The sequence below is a fragment of the Monodon monoceros genome, unplaced genomic scaffold (assembly GCF_005190385.1).
Source record: "Monodon monoceros isolate NGI ecotype Baffin Bay Population unplaced genomic scaffold, NGI_Narwhal_1 Super_Scaffold_21, whole genome shotgun sequence".
NCBI classification, from domain to species: Eukaryota; Metazoa; Chordata; class Mammalia; order Artiodactyla; family Monodontidae; genus Monodon; species Monodon monoceros.
In genome coordinates, this window is record NW_021703778.1 from 61,506,917 (window position 1) to 61,526,787 (window position 19,871).

General features: G+C 39.6%; 1 protein-coding gene across 1 annotated transcript in view; it reads right to left on the minus strand.

Moving 5' to 3' along the window:
- The window catches only part of ALDH1A2 (aldehyde dehydrogenase 1 family member A2), a 104,537-nt gene extending 86,865 nt beyond the window's left edge, over positions 1-17,672 (minus strand). The window contains exons 1-2 of the mRNA XM_029239704.1: positions 17,632-17,672; positions 8,536-8,734 (exon numbers count right to left, since the gene is read on the minus strand). Of these exons, the coding sequence (XP_029095537.1) occupies positions 8,536-8,652 (117 nt within the window). The 5' untranslated portion in view covers positions 8,653-8,734; positions 17,632-17,672. The remainder of the gene's footprint in view (positions 1-8,535; positions 8,735-17,631) is intronic.
- Between the last annotated feature and the right edge of the window lie 2,199 nt (positions 17,673-19,871).

Below are 19,871 nucleotides of genomic sequence, written 5' to 3' on the forward strand. Positions count from 1 at the left end.
TACACTACCAAATGTAAGGTAGATAGCTAGTGGGAAGCAGCCGCATAGCACAGGGAGATCAGCTCGGTGGTTTGTGACCACCTAGAGGGGTGGGATAGGGAGGGTGGGAGGGAGGGAGACGCAAGAGGGAAGAGATATGGAAACATATGTATAACTGATTCACTTTGTTATAAAGCAGAAACTAACACACTATTGTAAAGCAATTATACTCCAATAAAGATGTTAAAAAAGAAACACATAGAAACTCGAAAAAAAACAAAAACAAAAAACTCAGTAATATAGCATATTTAGTATTGTTTTAAAAGAGTGTTTTATTTCTGGAATAATAATATTGATAGTTGCACTAGTAGTAATAACTTATTGAGGCATTACCGTCTGGTACTTTTCTAAGTGCTTTCCATGTATTAAATCATTTAATCTTCACAACACCTTCCTTATCTCACAGATAGTAAAAGTGAGGCACACTTTTGCTCGCCCACGGTTACACAGTTAGGCAAGTGACAGAGTCAATGTTGAAGTCCAGGCTGCCTGGCTGCTGGACTCATTATTTTGCCAGGAAATATGTGATTATTAAGTACAAACTGTTTAAATGGTTATTTTATTTATTAATGGGATCCAGCAGAATAACCTCCATGGACAATATAAGAAAGCATGAATTAATTCAATAAATATTTACTAAGTAAAAATAAATAACATATATCATTTATGAATGCATATACATGTATGAATACGTACACCAATGGGAAAGAAAAATGCCAAATACCTCTGAGAAAGGAAGGAGAGGAGAGAGGGGAACGGGAGAAGTTCATAGGGGAAGTGACAGTGTATTTCTTTAAAAAGATTAGAAGCAAATAGGGCAAACAGTTAAGAACAAACAAATCTGGGTATATGTATGCATGCTTGTTATATTGTCTATACTCTGCTGTATGATTGAAATATTTGATTTCGTCTCAAGTATGTCTAACAATACAATGTGCTGTTGCTGTGCTGAGGTTGAAACATCTCTTTACCTTCTGAATCATCATGGCGCTTCTAAGTGCATTCATGTCAAGAATTTAGCATCTTCTATCATGCACCATAGTTATCTGTGTGCATGTTCTCATCCCACACCCAAACAGGAATCCTCTCTAGCCTCTTCAGGACAGGGTACACATCTATGTATCTTTTTGTGCCAGACAGTGATTAACAATGCTTTGTACACAAGAGGCTCTAATAAACATCAGATGAAGAAACAAGCAAATAAATTCAGGGGAGCAAAAGGGTAGCTCTGACTGAAGTTAAAGATAAAAATAACCCCGAGATAATACAATTAGATAACCTTCCCTGTGAAAATCAAGTTATATTGGTATGCTGGTTATCAGCCTCTAAAATATAGATAAGGTAGAATTCACTGGTTTCATGTTCAACCAATCAGTCTCATACTATTTCCTAATTTCCTCCCAAAAAGGATTCAGTGAGAGAGTCCAATTTTCACACCTGGGGAAATAAGACTTTAAGTTATCCTCTGCAGATCTGTAGAGACATTTCATCATTTTGTCTTCCCGGGGAAGGTCTTCTTATTTCCCCTCTTCCTTCACCCTAAACCCTCCATCATTACACACACCTCAATCCATATATTTGGTGTGTGTCAATGGTGGGGGTTGGAGGAAGAGGGAAATAGGTGATTTCTGCCTGTTAGTGGGTTTACTAAATTCACACTACTTTGGTAGATCCACTTACCTGGAGGTAGGCTCCATCCTTACTGAGGGAAGAACCATACATCTTATACCATTTTCTGACTCAGCTTAATCTCTTAGAAATCCCTAGAAATGACCCAGGGCAAAATATCCTAAGAGTCATTGGACTTGAAATCTGAAGACAGGCTAGACAAACTAAAATTATGTATAAGAAAATGTATAAAAATATAATCTTTAATTATTTTGAATTTTCCCCCTATAATCAATATTGGAAAGTGTTTTGGTACCCATGATATCCTAAATTCTGTCTAAATAAGGTGTTTCCAGTTTCAACTGGACAATAGGTTTTATCTTTCCAGAGATCTAGGGATAAAGAAACTGCTACTTTGGCTCTCCAAAGGTCAGATTGTGGTAAGGAAAGGAAATAGAGCAGGTATCTACTTCTGGAGGTAACAGAGCTGAACTGCAGTAAAAGGAAAGATTCCTTCTATAATAAAAATTAGAATGTTCACTTACAGACATTCTAATTTTTAACCACATTCTACAAAAGTCAATAAACCCCCATGTTTAGCCCCAGGGAAGTTTTGTTGAGAGCCCCACAAAAGTCTAGATGGTGAAATCACTCAATTATTATTCCAACTGGAATTTTCAAAGGCTGGAAGTGTTTTCAAATCATGTGACAAAACAGAGACTTACTGTAAATAAACTCATTAAGATTTTGAAGGGAAACAATTTACACATAACTCCATCATCTTACAAGTAGGCAGACTAGCAATAGAGAAATGCCAGAGATAAGAAATCCCCAATTTGGGTTCTCTCATATATCTGAAAGGTAAAATGGAATAAAGCTCAAAGACATGTCTGAAAAGGCAATTAAAAATTAACCAAGGTGACACTATGGCAATCATTTCTCTGCATTGGTTTGGTGTTTGAGGGGAAATGACTGGCTTTGAAATTACCTGTCACAGCAAACAAAGAAATTAAAGAAACGCTAGGAGAACTTTCAAAATAGTCACTACGTGCGTGCTTTTACTTTTTGGAGGGTGAAGTGCCCCCAGATTGGGCAATCAGGACCACTGACTCTTCAATTTTAAATTTCATAAACTAAGATACCTTCCCATTTCCAAAAGGTATCTTCTGAAAATGTCCTCCTGTGCTGCCATACTTCCCAGATTTTTGCACCAATGACTTGGCAAGATCTTTCTTCAAACTACTTAAAATATCAGAAATGACTCTTTGCCATCTGACATTCAGGCCCAGCCAATTGGGTATACTGAGGCATATGGATGCACAATTTTGGCACAAGTGTCAGACATCTAATTTGATTATTAAAATACTGGCTGGGAAATTGTTTTAGTAACTTTTTAGTAAAGAGAAGTCCTTGGTAGGGAAACCTCCAAGGGATCCCATTTGATGAAAATCCAGTGTAAACATATAAGGATTCCACAGCTACCCAGAATATTAAACTCATACTTAATTAAAATTGTAAACAATGGCCTGTTTCAGAAAACTTTATTGGTCATACATTTCTTATCTTTCTTAAAATGGGCATCCATTAATTTGAAACAACAAATGTATTCATCACTTCCTAAAAATGAAATGGATCTAGTCCTTAGCTGATTATCATTATATGCCACTTACTTTCACACACCTGCTCGCCTAGTCCTGACAATAACCATCATGTAAGGTAGGTACTACTATTACCTTTAATTTTGACAGATGTAGAAATTGATACTCAGTGAAGAAACTCCCTGAGAAGAGACACTGTCCATACCTTGCTTACTATTGCATCTCCAGAATCTGGCACCATACCTGGCATTGTGTGGTGAATAAATGTTATCTGTGCACATAGCTAATAAGTACCAATCTGACCAAGATTTGAACAAAGGCCTATTTTTATTCAGAGCCTTTCTTTTTTCTAAGTCAAGGGCTTATAAACTTTTTCTGAAATGTGGGTCATACAGTCCTGTTGTAACTACCTGACTCTGCCACTGTAGTAACAGCTACAGACAATATGTAAGTGAATTGGTGTGGCTGTGTTACAATAAAGCTTTATTTACAAAATCAAAGAGACAGTCTGTAGTTTGCTGACCCCTACAAGCTGTCACTAAGATAACTAAAAAGATAAAAATAGACATTAGTATTTGTATTTTATTATCCAACTGAGAAAGACTTGAGACAGAACTATATTGATATTTGAGATGTTTTTGTTTTGGTCATGGTTTGATCATCACGCTAATCATGGTCTAATGCAACAGAGAACTTGTGCATGCCTGGCTTCTCTTAAGCCAGGCTGCAAGGAAATCAGACCTCACAGAACACGCACCTCAGAGAATCTTCTACCCTTACATAGAGAAACTATAATTCCTCATTTTATAGAAATAAAGGACAAAAGCACCTCAGCAAATGATGATTCCATATGATTCCTGCCTGTATAGTAGAAGGCATCAGGCAGGACCCCCGAAAAGTTATCTAATTCAAATCCTACAATGAAGTTGTTTAGCTTTCCTGGGTTAAATGGAGATGATACAAACATCAAAAAGCTGTCCAATTATGAAAAAGTATAGTTTTGAAAACCTGAGGTCCCCATTAAACACGAAATTTGATTAACAACTAATGATCAAGCAGACAGTCTTGATTAGAGCTTTGGAAGTAACCAAACCTGTACCATCTTTTAAGAAATAATCCCTGGTATAGGCAAGAATCTTGCCTCAGACCTAAAAACCCCCGCCCCACTAACTCATAGAAATAGCAAATACAGTAATTTAAAGCCAGGGAATCAGAAGTCACAAAACGTAGCTCCTTCTTAAAAGAAGTAGACCAGTTCATATTCTCTCCATGTTTGCAACAGAAACAATATACAAAAATAAAGATTTAAAACTCTTTCTCTCTCAAAAAAAAGTATGTGACTGTTAGGAAAAGCAAAGTGTATGGTGAGGAAAGCTCTTATCAATTTTTTATAAGTCAAGGCCAAGGTCTTCCTTATCAATTATTCCTACTTCTTCCTACTCTCTCTCCTTCAAAAGGTTTTGCAAGGATCAAATAAGATACATATGAAAGTGCTAGGTAAGCCATTAGGTCCCATACACAATGTAAGTGGCATTATAAGTATTATCATTATTGTTATTATTACATTGATCAACTGAATTACTGCCATACTGGTAACCAAATTTTGGCATTCCATCTTTCTAAAAAGACCTTAAGCTCCTAGGAGGCCCATGCTTCCTCAGCCCAACTAGCTTAACGAAAAGCGCTGTTGTCAGGAAGATGCCACTTAAAAATCCTTCTAACTGAACTGAAATTGATCCCAGAAAACAGTAGGTGTTCAATAAAAGGTTGTTAAATGAATAAATAAAAGAATAAATAGTAGTTACCCAATGCACATTAGCTCTAATTTTCAGTTAATTGCCTTTTATTTTTTTCTCTTCTAGTTTAGTGGGTCAGCTCTCCATAACCCCCTTCTTCCCTATGTCTTAGCTCCTCACAGTATCAAATGCTAGAGGAAAACAAAACCCTTTATGTTAGTGTTAGTTATGGGCATAAACTCTCACTGAAAAGTGATCAACAGAGAGACAGCACAATGCATGTGTGTATAGTGGGTGGGGGGAGGAGGGACTAGTAGAGTCAGAAAAGATGATAGAGACAATAGAGAAGGTAGGGGTGGGATAAAGTCGGAAAGTTTTCAAAGATCTTCTGGGAATCTGGAAGAGATCTCCCCTGTAGTTAGGGGCAGTCAGCAAAGAGCAAGCCTTGATTTTATAATATGTGTACTCCTATAATATATTCAGATATACAAAAATTTAAAAACCAGACTGATAAAATAGGAACAACTCAGAAAATCTTTAATTCATAAAAGCACAGCTAAAAACAATAACACTCCTATGCTAGCTGTTAAGCAGTCTCCTTAGGACACAAGGAGGAGAGCGCACATTCTCCCGGCCCCAAAGTGGTCCCCTCGCTACTTGATGTTGGTGGAGTTATCAGTCTTTCCTGACTAAGGCAGTCTGCAGTTTTTTGTTTTGTTTTGTTTAAACATATTACTTAAAAAAAGAATCACTTTTAAAACTTGGGGTCTAGCTTGCTGTATTAGGAAAATAAAAATAGATATATTCCAAAAAATGGTATTGCTATTGCTGATCAGTTCTAAATGGGTGTTGCAACTTCAGAGAGGAAGGCTTATTTGAAAAACTAAATGTAATTGCCCGAGAGTCAATACAAAACCACGAGTTCAGCCCTTTCAGCGTTCTTTGGGATTGAATTTTAATTTTGGAGTATTTCCATGGACGGGCAATAGCAGTAACTTTTATTTCTTATGATCTCCCCCATTCCCCTTTTATAAAAAATGTAAAATACTTTTAGAAGAAGAAAGAAAATGGTGGAAAAATACAGAAAAATACAACATCACAAGTGCAAAGTTTTCTGAATGCATGCTACTTGAAATACTCAAAATATCACCACTTACATAAAAGTAGTGACTTAATACTGGTCCTCAAGTCATATTTTAAAGTCCTGTCATTATATATCCTTCACTAAAGAGTTTTTATTTAACAAGACAAAAATTATTAAGGATCCATCTATATTTGTCTTGTACCATTTTCTGACACAAATACTGTTATTTCTTTCCTACATGTTATTCAACAATCACACTAGCATAATAATGTTTTAGCTATTACCCTTTTTAAAATTCCTAATGAATGTGGGTATCACTGCTCTAAAGGACTGTGCACTGTACCTTGTTCATTCTTCTGCTTAAACTCACTAATATAATTTCATGATCATAAGTGAATTTTTTTAAACTCTCCATTAATCTTACTTTCCTTTTAAGTAAAAAAAAAATCATTACCCATTACCCTCAGCTACCAAAAGAGCAGCTTCTGCTCTTCATGTTAAAGATGCTGCTTGCCCATGCCGCTTGTCTCAGAAAATTCAGAAGTCTCACTAAAGAGCTGAGGAGGAAAGCTGCTGGGAATGTTCGCAGATACCTGATTTTACAAGGTTTTGTGAAAAGAGCTTGCCTTTAGATTAGTAATACTCAGTGTTTATGAGGGTTGTTTGCCAAGCCTAAAATAAGGTGCCTCCTCCCCACAAATTAAAGAATCAAGTTACAATCCATTATTTCATTTTTGATTGTTTTTCTTTGTAATAAGTGGGAAAGTGGATACTGGATAAAAGTCTCCCCTGAGCTAAAAGACTCCACATTAAAGGCTTCAATTAGCTATAAATCAGTTGTCTTTCCTACTGGGGGAGAACAAGAGAAAAAAAGAGAGCGAGGGTTGTCAGAGTAAAAGAGAACTGGAAGAGTTTCAAAATTAAATTCCTAGATACCTAAAACTCCTTTCAGGGGCTGTGAGGAAAATCCAACCCAAAGTAAGACTAAAATCAAACCCTCCCAAATCTGAAGTCCTCTCTCCAGCATAGCTCTTGCATCCTAAAACCTTTAAAGAAAGCCTGAAGAGGTTAGGGACCCTCATAAAACAAAACTCTTTTGCTGCATGCTTTCCCTGCTTGTTCCTAAACCCGGGGAATTGCTACACATTGGCACCATTGTTATGCAAACAATGCCTAAATGGTTGTAACCATTAACGACCTCTCCTTAAAATGGCTTTCAAGAATTTGTCACACCATCTAAAAAGCTAACAGGTACATTAAATCCATCTAAGTTGGCATTCAAAACACAAGTCACCCTGATTTTTATCCTAAAACTTAGCAGGTAAAATTTCAATATTCTGATGGATTTTTTATAAATTTCACTTTCAACCCTTAAGCCAAAACCAAACTATTTACTTCTGGACAAAATTTAGTTTATCTCGTAATAAGCATGATGGAAAACAACTTTAACCGTATTGTGTGTGTGCAGTATGTGTTTAAGTTGATTGGGCGATGTCTGTAGTAGAAATCAACTAAAAGGAATAGAAAATCAAACAGGACAACTGTAAAAGGAACTCCAAGAAACATTATTTTAAATCGCATCTATTTCTCTCTCTCTCCCACCCCAATGCCATAACATAACCGCCCCCCCCCCCCGTGTGTGTAATCAATGCATTCTTTTCCATGTCGAATTTGTGGGAAGTAAATTCTATTTACATTAAGGTAGCGAACTCATTTCCTTTTTATGTTGTGGTGCAACAAAAAATTCCTGCTTGGCCAACCCGAGATGTCAGAGTTCATTATAAAAAGTAATTTTTTTTTTCAGTTCAAAAGCGAACCCGTTAATTTGCACGAATTTAAAGACTTCTCAAGTTTTCCAGGAAAACTGCCACTGCCTACAGAATCCGAATGAAATGCTGACATCGGATCTACTGTACTCAGCAGCCAGGTTTCCATGAAATCTGCAAAGGCGGCCAGAGTGCTGCGTGCCGGACGATCCTACGCGAAAGCCGCTCGCAGCGCACCGTGCGGACTGCCGAGGACCCGAGGGCGGCCAGCAGCCCTGCGGCCCCTGAAGGTGGACGGCCAAGAAGAGACGGCCAGGCGGCGTAGCCGACCTGGCGGGGAACCCTTCTTACCCCTTTGAGGAGTGGAAGCGGTGCCGACGCCTTCCCCGCAGCAGTCGGGACGCTGAGAATCCGACCAGAAGGCAGCGGCAAATGCGGTTTGGGAAGGAGCCGTTGACGGCGACCCTCAGCACCGCGCGGCAGGCTGGGGCGAGTCCCCGACGCGTCCCAAGATCCCAGCAGGACTTCAGAAGCCCCAACGCCGAGGATGGGGTGTTGTCTCTCTGCTGCGCGGGGACGACACACTGGCCCGGGAGACCCGGGCCCCAAACCCCGTCACGCCACCCTCTCCCCCTAACAGACCACGGAGATGAAGGAAGGTTCTAGAAAGTCTCCGTGGACGGCAGGCCCTCTCGGCGCCTTACCTTGGTGTACTTGATCTCGAGGTTGGGCGTGGGCGACGGCAGGAGGTGCAGGGACGCCATGAGGGCGGCGGGGTCGGCCTTCACCTCGCCGGGCATCTTGATCTTACTGGAAGTCATGAAGGCGGGCCGAGGTCTCGCTCGCCCGCGGCGTGGGCTGTGCGGGATGTGCGCTCGGTCCGCGAGCCAGGGGCGCGCTCGCCTGTATATAGGCAGGTGTCAAGCTGGGGCTCTTCTTATTGGACGTGAGGGCCGAGGCGCGGGGGGCTGGTCCATCCTACCTAGGACGCCCCGGCTCAGCCCCGATTTACATAAAGCCCGCCGCCGGCGCAGCGCGGCTCGGACGCTTGGGGCCCACGGTCAAGTGCGCCTGCCGTACCCCTGTCCCCCCTGGCCGCAGGGACCGGCCCACGCCCACGCGGCCGCCGCAGTCCTCGACGGCGGGAGCGCAAACCTGCGCCGCGGCCGCGCGGGGCTCAGCTGGCTGGACTGGCCTCGCTCCGGCCGGGGCAGTGTCAGCGGAAAGCACACCTTGGTGGATATGGGGCGCGGGTCCCGGAAGCAGAGCGGGGGCTGGCGGGGGACCCGAGCGGCCCGGTGCTGACGCGGCCCCGTGAGCGGGGCGCGGTGTCGGCGGGAGAAGCCTGGGGCGCTGAGGGGGCCCGGCAGAGGATGGGGCGAGCGACGCTGCAGCGGACGCGGAGATCCCCTACCGCCCGGCGCCCGCGGAAGCCCGTCTCCCCTTCTCTCCCGGGGACCCGCAGGACACCCTCCACTCTCCTTCCCCGGGCATGTGCGCCCGGCCCTCCGCAGCGACCCCAGTCCCCGCGCACACGCACTTCCCGAAACGCGGGCCGAAGCGCGCAGTGGCCACAGGGTAGGGTACGAGTAGTGATGGGCGCGAGTCTCTCGCCCCACACTCAAAATGAGTATCCCCGCGAGCCTGTCGACGCCGCGCGGCCCTCGCCAGGACTCTCCCGCCCAGCTGCTGCCCTCTGCTGGCCGGGACCACCCCGGGCGGTCTGGGCTGCGCTGGGAGGATGGAGCCTTGGTCCTGGTACGCTCTGGGGAATTGCAAGTTGCATTGACCCCTCTGGTCTTTCTCGCATCCCTCTTTCCAGCCCGTACTCTCCTCGCCCCCAAACACACAAGGATACACCAGTTTTGCTTTTCTGTTGTTCTTCACGCTAACAGCTATCATCCCGCCAGACACTGGGCTTCTCACTTAATTGCCCCTTTGGGGTTGAGCTCCCATACCTATACCCCCCCTAATTTAAGCGTTTCTGTAGCTCTAACAGATCTTCTAGTTTGTGGGACGCTAGAGGTCAGTATGTAGGTCTACGTCAAGAACACAGACACCCCATGTCAGAATGGGCTTTGGGCTCCATGCGCTAAATCTGGGGTCCAGATAAAAAGACGTTTATAGGTCGCTTCCCTTCCTAACTCCCAATGTAAGCCTGGCAGAGGCCTACTGATTCTTTGGATGTTAAGTGTCAGCCAGAAAAGATCCTGCCTTAGATACTTTGAGTAACTAAAACTGCCCTATGCTCATTGCTTGGATACTAAACAACAGTAGAAATAGACCTAAATATTTCATTTTAGTATTAAGTCTAAAGAAGTAACTTCCAGCCTCGCAGAACCCAGAGTATCTACACAAGGTTACCAGAGTGAATTGGGTTTTTGGTTTGGTTTGGTTTGGTTTTTCTTGAGAAACTAGGAACCTTAGCTTAGGCAGTTACAAGATTTCAATTCACAGGGGATCTCTATGGCCAAAAATTATGCCTTAATAATAACAGTATATGTTCATGAAATAGATGAAAACCTTATAGGGTTAGAGATACAACTGAGAGATAAAAAGTAAGGTTAGTTGAGGAGAGGGAGAAGTCTATAGCAAGGGAAATCAGTGATGCTTGTGGAACAATTCTACAAACATGTTTGCACCTTCCAATGCAAGGCAAGGTGCTAGAGACTTGTTTATAAACAAGATGGACAGCCCTGGACGTTAGTGAGCTTAAGCCCTTCTCCATGGAGAGGGAGATCACTGACTATGAGAGGCTGTGGGGAAAAGTTACAAAAGAGCATCAACAACATGATCTGGGTGCCCCATCAAGGAAGAGGCCAGCTCTCTGGGGATGCTGACCTTTGAGCTAGGCCTTAAAAGGTCAGGCTTCAACAAGGGAGAGAAGGACAGTATAGGAAGAAGAGTCCACAAAAGCAAAGGTGCAGAGATGTGAGAATGCTTTTTACAGGACATCAGTGGTGCTGGGGGAGCAGCAGATGAGGCTGGCAAGGCAGATGACTCAAGGTTGTAAGGGCCTTTATTCTTCAGGCACTGAGAAGGACAAGTCATCAAAAGATTCTGAGGAAGAGAAAAGGGAAACCTGTATAAATTAAACTGATAAATGAATATTGTCAAGAAAGACTATCACAGGGACTTCCCTGGTGGCACAGTGGTTAAGAATCCGCCTGCCAATGCAGGGGACACGAGTTCGAGCCCTGGTCTGGGAAGATCCCACATGGCACAGAGCAACTAAGCTTGTGTAGCACAACTACTGAGCCTGTGTGCCACAACTACTGAAGCCCACGCGCCTAGAGCCCTTGCTCCACAGCAAGAGAAGCCACCGCAATGAGAAGGCCACGCACTGCAGCGAAGAGTAGCCCCCATTCACCACAACTAGAGAAAGCCTGTGCACAGCAACGAAGACCCAACGCAGTCATAAATAAATAAATTTATAGAATAAAGTTTAAAAAAAACTAAAAAAAAAAAGAAAGACTATCACAAACCAGAAACCATTGATTTATATTCTCCACAAAGTATATGACAGGGTGTGTTCACCCTTGACCTAACTCTGGTGTGCTAACTCCAGTTCCATCACCATGGCTGGAAGGAATAGGGTGATAGAATTATTAGCGTTTTTTACACAGTGAGGAAGAATAATAAAGAGATTCCCTTCTTGTTCAGGCAAGAAAGTGAGGATCTCTTGGCTTCTTCTCCTAAACATATCCAAAACATTTCTTCTCCTAAACATTTCCATTTCCGCTGACTACTTCAACCGTAAATGAATGTAACTTTCCTAAGCTCTCTGATTGAGGGACATTTTCTCTTCCTGATCTTAAGTTTTGTTTCACTTTTCCCCATCTTTTACTATAAGATTTTCTGTTCATAGATTTCTAAGAATTTTTAATTTGCATGATCATTCTCTTTTCCCCCTACCTTCAGCTCATGATTGTGGCCATTTTTTTTGTCCAAACTCTAATTCAAGATGCAGGACAAAATTTAGCAGAAAAGAATAGTGAATTATAACTACTTCAGTCTTCTTGGTTTCTATTAGTAGAATTTATTCTGCTGTTACTTTCAAAGCTGCCTTAAAATCTCTTCTCACATTCTTCTTTCATTTCCTGTCTCTTTTATCATCTTGTTTTGTTGTCCTCTCATTTCCTCCATAGATTTCAACAATGGTTGAAGTAGCAGTCTTTATCTTCAGGTTTCTAACATTTTGAATTTCAGTCTTTTCCGTGATTTGGCTAAGAAACATATTTTTTGCCCACCCTTATAATGTTTCCTTCTCCCACCCTCCCCCACTTGTAATTATCTATTTTTTAGGATACATTTGTTTAAAACCCCCTGCACAAGGGAACATAAGCTACAGCATGCTCTATTTATTTCCTTGTGAAAACATTTTATTAGGCCTGGTGGAGCCAATATCTTGGGGTTGTAGGGAGAAAAATAAATTTTTGCTTCATATTTCCTCACCTAAATAGTAGAATTGCAAAGTTGTAATTTTCAGGCATCAGCTTTATGTGAAGCTTGACTTTAGGTATGAAACCATAGCAATTTAGGCTTCTCTTCAGATTACAGTTAAAGGGGAAAAGTATTTGTTAAACTGAGGAACATGTTTTAGAAGTCAATGAGGGAAACTGAGTAGAGCACAAAGACTCCTTCCAACGAAGGAACACTTTTGGTTTTGACAATAACTGAATGTCCAGCTTGAACTTCAATCTTTCGTGTTTAGGGGCTATTCCAGCCTCAGGTAGCCCTGCTTAATTGCCATCCTGTTCCCATCACTAACCACGATGACAGCCTACCTTTTCTAACAGATACACTTGCATTTTAATTTATCTGCAAAAATAAATCACACATTATAGCATTGCCTTCTTCTGAGTTAATTGAACCAGTTCCTTAAATGTCTCTAAGTCTAATGATTTGAAAGAGGCATGGTGTTTGACATATTTTAAAAATTAGGGCCCTTGGGTTGTATGCAGAATGATCTCAGTGCTCATTTCAGATATAAGTGTTTCCTAACGATCTCATTCATCTCAAATGGGATACGCCTGGCTACTTTATTTGAAATGTTTCCTGAAAACTCTAACAGGAAAGCTTAATGTAAGGTATATTTATAGAGAAATGGTATTTAATATATTAACAAAAGCTTATAAGAGCTTTACATATTTTTATCCAGAAATGCCTAATGAAGTATTTTCGACCCATTATGAAAACTTCTGTAAAATAAATTCACTTATATTTTTAATTTAATGTGAATGTTAACTTTTTATTGGGATCTAAATGCTCACTTAATTATTCTTTTCCTTCCAATATCTAGAAGAAAAGAGGCTGAGATTATGGCATTTATTAACCATAAAAATTCTCTACATATTAAGTCCCCATGCCCAATGTGGCCTCTGGTCACTATATTCTATGAAAAAGAGTATTTATGGTTGCAGGGAGTAGATTCCTAATTGGTCATGACTCCAAAAATCATGTTTTGTTACAAAACACAATTCTTTCCTTTTAAAATACATCCTCCACCTTTTCAGAGCCTCAGGAGACTATTTTAAAAGTGGAAACTAGATTCCTCTTTGTCGTAAAGCCCAGTTCCACCTCATATATGTTTTAGAGGCTTAATTTTGGGTGCAGAGATGAGCTCAGTACATTATCAATAATCACGCTTAACAGGCGTAGGGAGAAATTAAAATCCCAGCTCTGCAGCCTTTTCTTATGAGCCTGAGGAAAAAGGCATTAGCTCCCTCTGCAGTTGATGGTATGTATGTGCAAGTGAATATTGTCATTTAAAAAGCAACAGCTTGGATTCAATGTACATGTCTAATACTGATAAATCTTTGTTAGATGTTACAGTTTTAGTCTGAATTACTTTAGAGGAAAAAAAAAACCTCAAGATCCAGACAAATTTTACACTGCAGTTAGTTTAGGAGAGGGACTTTCATTAAAAGACTTTGTGACTTTTAAGAAAAGATAGGGTTCATTAGCAAATTTACCATAAAAGGTGCAGTACTTAGAACCCTACAGTCCCGTTCACATTATAGTTAAGAGAAGGTAATATCACAGAGCAAGTCACATGGGTGTGTCTCAGATTGGAAACAACTATTTTTATCATCATGAGTGAGGAAGAGTTACTAATAGGCAAGCCCCAGAATTTACTTTTTTCCTCACCCAGATAAGTGGTTGGCATGTAACTAAGTTTGCTCTTCTGTTTTTCTTTTGTGTTCCTTAGTTTGCATTTTTCTTTTTACTTTAAAAATTCTTCAAGTCTACACATAACTAATTCTTAACCATTACTACTACTCACTTTAAGACTCTCCCGTTCTTAAATATAAACTTCTTCCCCAACTCCTTCTGCCCTTACACAGTCATTTACCCAGAGGGTCTTTGGGCATAAGTAATCCTCATATGAACTTTGGTGCTATTTGGGGCAGGGATCCATGTTCAGGTTCATTAGAAAACGAGGCTAAATGAACAGTCATTGTTCTCCTTTACTTGCTGGAATGAGCCATTGAAAAGATAATGAGGAACACTTTAGATGCCTTGACAATAGAGGGGGAATGCCAGCATCTTTCTTCTCAACCCCACAGTTCAATCTGTGAAAGGCACAGGGCAAGAATGGGAGGCATTCAGAACCAGGATATAGACATCCAATTTGGACATCGAGCCCCAGACTACAAAGGAAGGGTCTCTTGCTTCAGATATACATACTCCCCCTTTCAGAGCATCTGTGACTCCTTGACTACATTGCTAAACCAGGACTTTTTTTCTCCCCCTATCAATCAAATAGCTTCAATTGAACAAATATTCATTGATGATACATTATGAGCCAAGCACTGACATAGAATCTGTGAAGAACAAAAAAGAAGTGTGTGGAATGACAGTAACTGCATATGTGAAATAATTCAAGGGCCATATGAGACAGGAAAGAAGTGAGAATATGCAGTGCAGAATGAGAGTGAAAGAAAGTGATATCAGAAAGGAGACAACCTATTACAAATAATTTTGTTGGGGCTTTCCATAGGCCTAATACTCTTCCAGGTGCTATGAGGGACATAAGACACAAGTGATAAAGGTAACATTTTCCAAAACATGGCCCAACAAAGAACTCCTTTGACATTTTTTAATGTAAAGATAACTAATGTTATCCAGTAAGTAACTACTTGTAGAACTGGAACTCCCAAAAGCAAATACCTGGATTGCCTCCCACTTCCCAAATCCTAGTTATATGTTCTCAAGTAAGAGACTGGCACAGGCCTAGCCAGAAGAGAAAACACAGTAGGGACTAAGGGCAGTTTATTTTTTTCCCCACTTAAGAACAAAAGAGAGCATTAAGTTTGACACTACTAATGCTTACATACCTGCCATCGACCTGCCACTTTACTCCTGCTATTACATTCATGGAATAGTCCAATGGTTTTCAGCCCAGTTTCCAATTATAATAATTTAGGGAGCTTTTAAAAATACGAATGCCCGGTCCAATCTCCAGAGATTTCAATTAGTCTAAGGTGGGGCCCAAGGCATTGATATCTTTAACAAAGCTTTCTGGTGTCTATAAGACACAGCCCAGCTAGAGAACCACTGGTTAACCCACAGAATGTTAACTCTGTGGGGTTACTTGAGTCCACTCTGCAGCCCCTGGATTGGAAAAGTGGACTCCATGCTTCTCACTTTGTAGTGCTCTTTGATTTGCTATTTTTAATTTACTATTTGAAAAACACATCAAGCCTCAAATGGATTGACCTTTCTGCTAATGTAATTCACCTAAATTAACAGAGGCAATTAACTAATTTATATTGGAACTGTGCACTTTCCAGTTCACATTTATCAACCCTTAAATGCTTGATCTGGTGTTGCAGTTTAAATTTTTTATTACTACCCTTTAAATCTGAAGAAATGTCTTACATCTAATTAGCCAAACTTACATATTCAATTAATAGATTCATTACAGGCTAATGAATATGGAGGCAGCACCAGGGTAACATCTGCTTGCCAGTTGAAAAGACGCAAACTTTTCTACTACGAAAAAAGAAAAGTGTCTGTTATATAACTAAAACAGCTTGAGTTTTCAGTTTTAACATTTCTGCATACTATAATGCTCTTAAGGAGTTTTATGGGCCTGCTAACCTACCAAAAGCAATACGCTGTCCAGAGATAGCTGCCTTTCCAGAGAAATATGGAAATCAGAATTGCAAAAGAAATACATATCCAAATATACGTTTCAATATGAAAATTACATGTCTAGATTGTAATCTCAAATTATTGTTTTTCTAACCTGTGTTTTTCATTAAAAATGCCTAAGATAATGAACTCAATGAGAAAATTAATATTGCAAATTAAACAAAACGTTTAATTTACTATAATATACTTTAGGATCATCCCAAATTCATGTGATTTTATATATTTAAAGATATGGCCAGACATTATTTTGGGAACTAGATGTTCCAATAGTCAGTTATATTTGTTGTTGTAATTGTTGCTTTTGATATGGACCTTTTTTTTTTGTATTTATTGAATTTGTTATGATATTGCTTCTTTTTTTTTTTTATGTTTTGGTTTTTTGGCTGCAAGGCATGTGGGATCTTAGCTCCCTGACCAGGGATTGAATTCACATCCCCCGCATTGGAAGGCGAAGTCTTAACCACTGGACCACCAGGGAAGTCCCTGTCAGTTATATTTGGATTCTAGATAATTCAGAATTCTAAAATGAATTTCCACAATATTTCCAGTTATTAAAATTCGGTTTTTACTTCTCTGGCTATGCAGGAATAGGCATTTTTAGTAATTATGAAAAAAAACGTGAGTTTCAGGAAAGGTGGGTGAGAGCTAGAATTCACTTGAATTAGAGGTGGCAAGAATGTGAGGAAAATAATCAGAAATCACTTCTAAAGCATGTGATATCTTCCATGTCAAAGCAAGAATTAAACAAGTGACTTTGGACCTATGTCTGCAGGTAAGAGTATTTCAAGACATGTGTGTGCTACTCTACTGGAGCCTTAAAAGTCTTTTTTTTTTTCTTCCATTTTACTCCTTATATTCAAGCTGACGGACTATTAAAAGACCATATTTCTTACTTTCAATTATACAAATGCAAAGTCCTGATATCCTTGTTAGAGTATCAAGTGCACACTAATCAAATATTCTAAAAATGAGCCACTGCAATATTCGCATGTCTAATATTGATGGCCTCTTATGTACCCAGCACTGGCAAGACTCCCTGGGAGTATGAAAAAGAAAACTATAAGGTCACACCTCAAGAAATTCACAACTCCATCCTTGTAAGGAAAATCTTCAAAACTGACAACAAATGTACTTAGGTCCACAAGATTTAATGTGTTTCAAGGGCAGTTAACACTTTTCAGTATCTGAAAATCAGTGCCAATGTGAGTAACTCTTCCCTACACTATTCTCAGTGATGTAAGGAGCACAAAAAAAGACAGAAGGGGGAAAAAGTTCACCTCATGTGCTCAGGGGGACTGAGAGGAGACCATATAAGCAATATCTGAATAAGAGGAATGTCTGCCCTGGTACTCATGCTGTAGAGGGGCCGCAGTTACAAATACACAAAAAACAAATTCAGTAAAGAATACACGAGCAGCTCTGTCATTCAGGATCTGACTCTCAGTGTTCATAAACCTAAATACCCACAATCACAACTAACACGATTCAGGTACCGAGGAAATGCTCTTCCTCATCTCTTACAAAAGACAGCATTCGCATGCTGGAAGATTAGTGTGTTAAGTGGCTGTCATCATTAGAGTGCAGGCAGATTTGATCAGTGCAACACAGAGACGAGAGGAAAGACAAATGAATTCACTTACCAGATCCTTTCTCTCAGAGAGCATGAATGCAGCAGATTCTTTGAAAGTGGAAGTATTGTTTCCCAAGAGTGCCAAGTGTCCGTTTTCTTGCTTCTCTTTGTGTTCCAATTGTTGGTTTTTAAGGTTGTCACAAATGAACATGGTAGGTATTCTTAACAGTTCTATGAACTGAGGAATATTTTGCAACATTAAATAATTTATAATACTCTAAAATTTGTATAATATGTAGGTCTAGACATAACATGCATTAAGTATGATAGTGCTGCTTTAACTTGGCAACTAGACAGACATTATACTCTAGAATTTCTAATAGTTTTATTTCTATAAAAATATTTTATGAGATATAATTATATATTTTAAAACAATAATTTTACTGTTTGATACTCATTAATTTTAATTTCTATTTTGCCTTTTAATTTTAATTAAAAATTTTAAATATTTTAGAAAAATAACTTTTTTGAAAATATAAGAAATACTTTAATGTTTCTATTTTCATTTAATTAACATTTTTGATGAAATATATTCAAATGTGTAGACTTCAAATTCTTTTTTAAAAGAAACTTTTAAATTATTTCTGTCAACATCACCAAATTACGTGAAAATCTTGGTTATAACAATACAGTGATTTTGATGAAATAAAGGCAAAAGGTGCATTTTTGTGGAATAAATATATAATTATGAGTCATGTATGTCTTTATTGTATTACTTACCCAAACACTGCTGGCACATCAACAGAACACTAAGACATACCCAATAATAATGAAATTCAGTAGTCTTGATATTTTGCTGACTTTCAGTCAAATAAAAAGTATAACTTTACATATTTAAACATTTTGCCATCATGAAGGTCTATTGGTTAAAGCAGAAGAGAACCTTATATTTAAGGATTTATAAGTCTAGTTAAAAATTGTAAAATATTTAAATGTACAGTGGTTGGGTCTTCATTTCTCTTCTTTATATGGACCCCACAAATGTTAGGGGTGGGTCCAGATACAGGGAGCTGCTTTTCTCTATGGGCTTATGAGATCACTGTTTCTTTCTGTTCTGATTCTATGGGACTTTGCAGAGACACTTGGTTGGTTTGCACTGCTCTCTTATTGTTTATTGTGCTATGATAATCCTCCTGCATATTTTTAAAGTTTTCTCTGAAAAAGGCATGTAAATTATTTCCAGAAACACTGTTTTAATTTGAACTCAATACATTAATTGGCTGTTCATTGTAAAGTGGTTTTCATGTACTGTTAACAGGTTGAGTCGAGGTTGTTAGAGTTTTCTCTATACTGTAATAATTTTCTGTTTGGTTACCTTATTTCAATATGGAAAAGGCACTGGATCCGGATTCAGGAAACCCAAATTCTAGTCCTGATTATTCCCTTACTCACTGTGTTGAGCCACTGAAATGTCCCCTACTTCCTCCAATAGAAAATGTCCATGCTAATGTGACTGTATCCTCATGAAAAGTGCCAAACTTCGAATTAGGAGATCTGCATTGTTATTTTTTTAACTACAAAAGGAAAACAATTCCAATTTTTAATCTATGTTACAAAGCTATTCTCACAACTGTGGAATAAAGAACTAGGACATGGTTGAGCTAAACAAGTTGTGGCTTCAGTAAAATGTGGTCATTACATCTTCATAATCCAACAAAAACAAGCATAGAACTCCTAGGAACTGAGGACTATAAAAGTACATAAACCAGTGTCTCACAACAAGGAGCTCTGTGTTCAGGCCAGCAGGGAGCATAGTTGAGGCATTATGCTCTAACAGGTGTACAGAACTATAGAGATCAGAAGAGAGAGTGGTTATGTCTCCATGGGAATCAGAAGGATGGCATTTGAGCTGTACTTAGACTAGCATGGTGGCAGGAAGAATGAAGTAAATTGTGGAAAAGAAAAGTCTAACATGCCTGTAAAGGAAGGCTTAGGACATAGCCTAGATGATAAGCTAAGAAATTGATTTAGTAGAATGGGGAGCTAGAATAAACCAGCTTTCTATCTCGCCTTTTTACTGTGGGATATTATACGGGTTAGGTGGTAGCAAGCCCTAGAGAAACGTGATATGCAAGTTATTGCTATTCAACATTGTAAATAGCCAGGAAAAAGCAGAGAAAGGTCCAAAATGTCTATGCATGAATCAAAGGATTCCCAGGAATGGGAGAAATTCCTAGGGCCATTGCAGGAGGAAACAAGATGATGAAAAAGAAAGAGTGGTGAGATGCCTGAAGGTGCTACTAAAAAAGA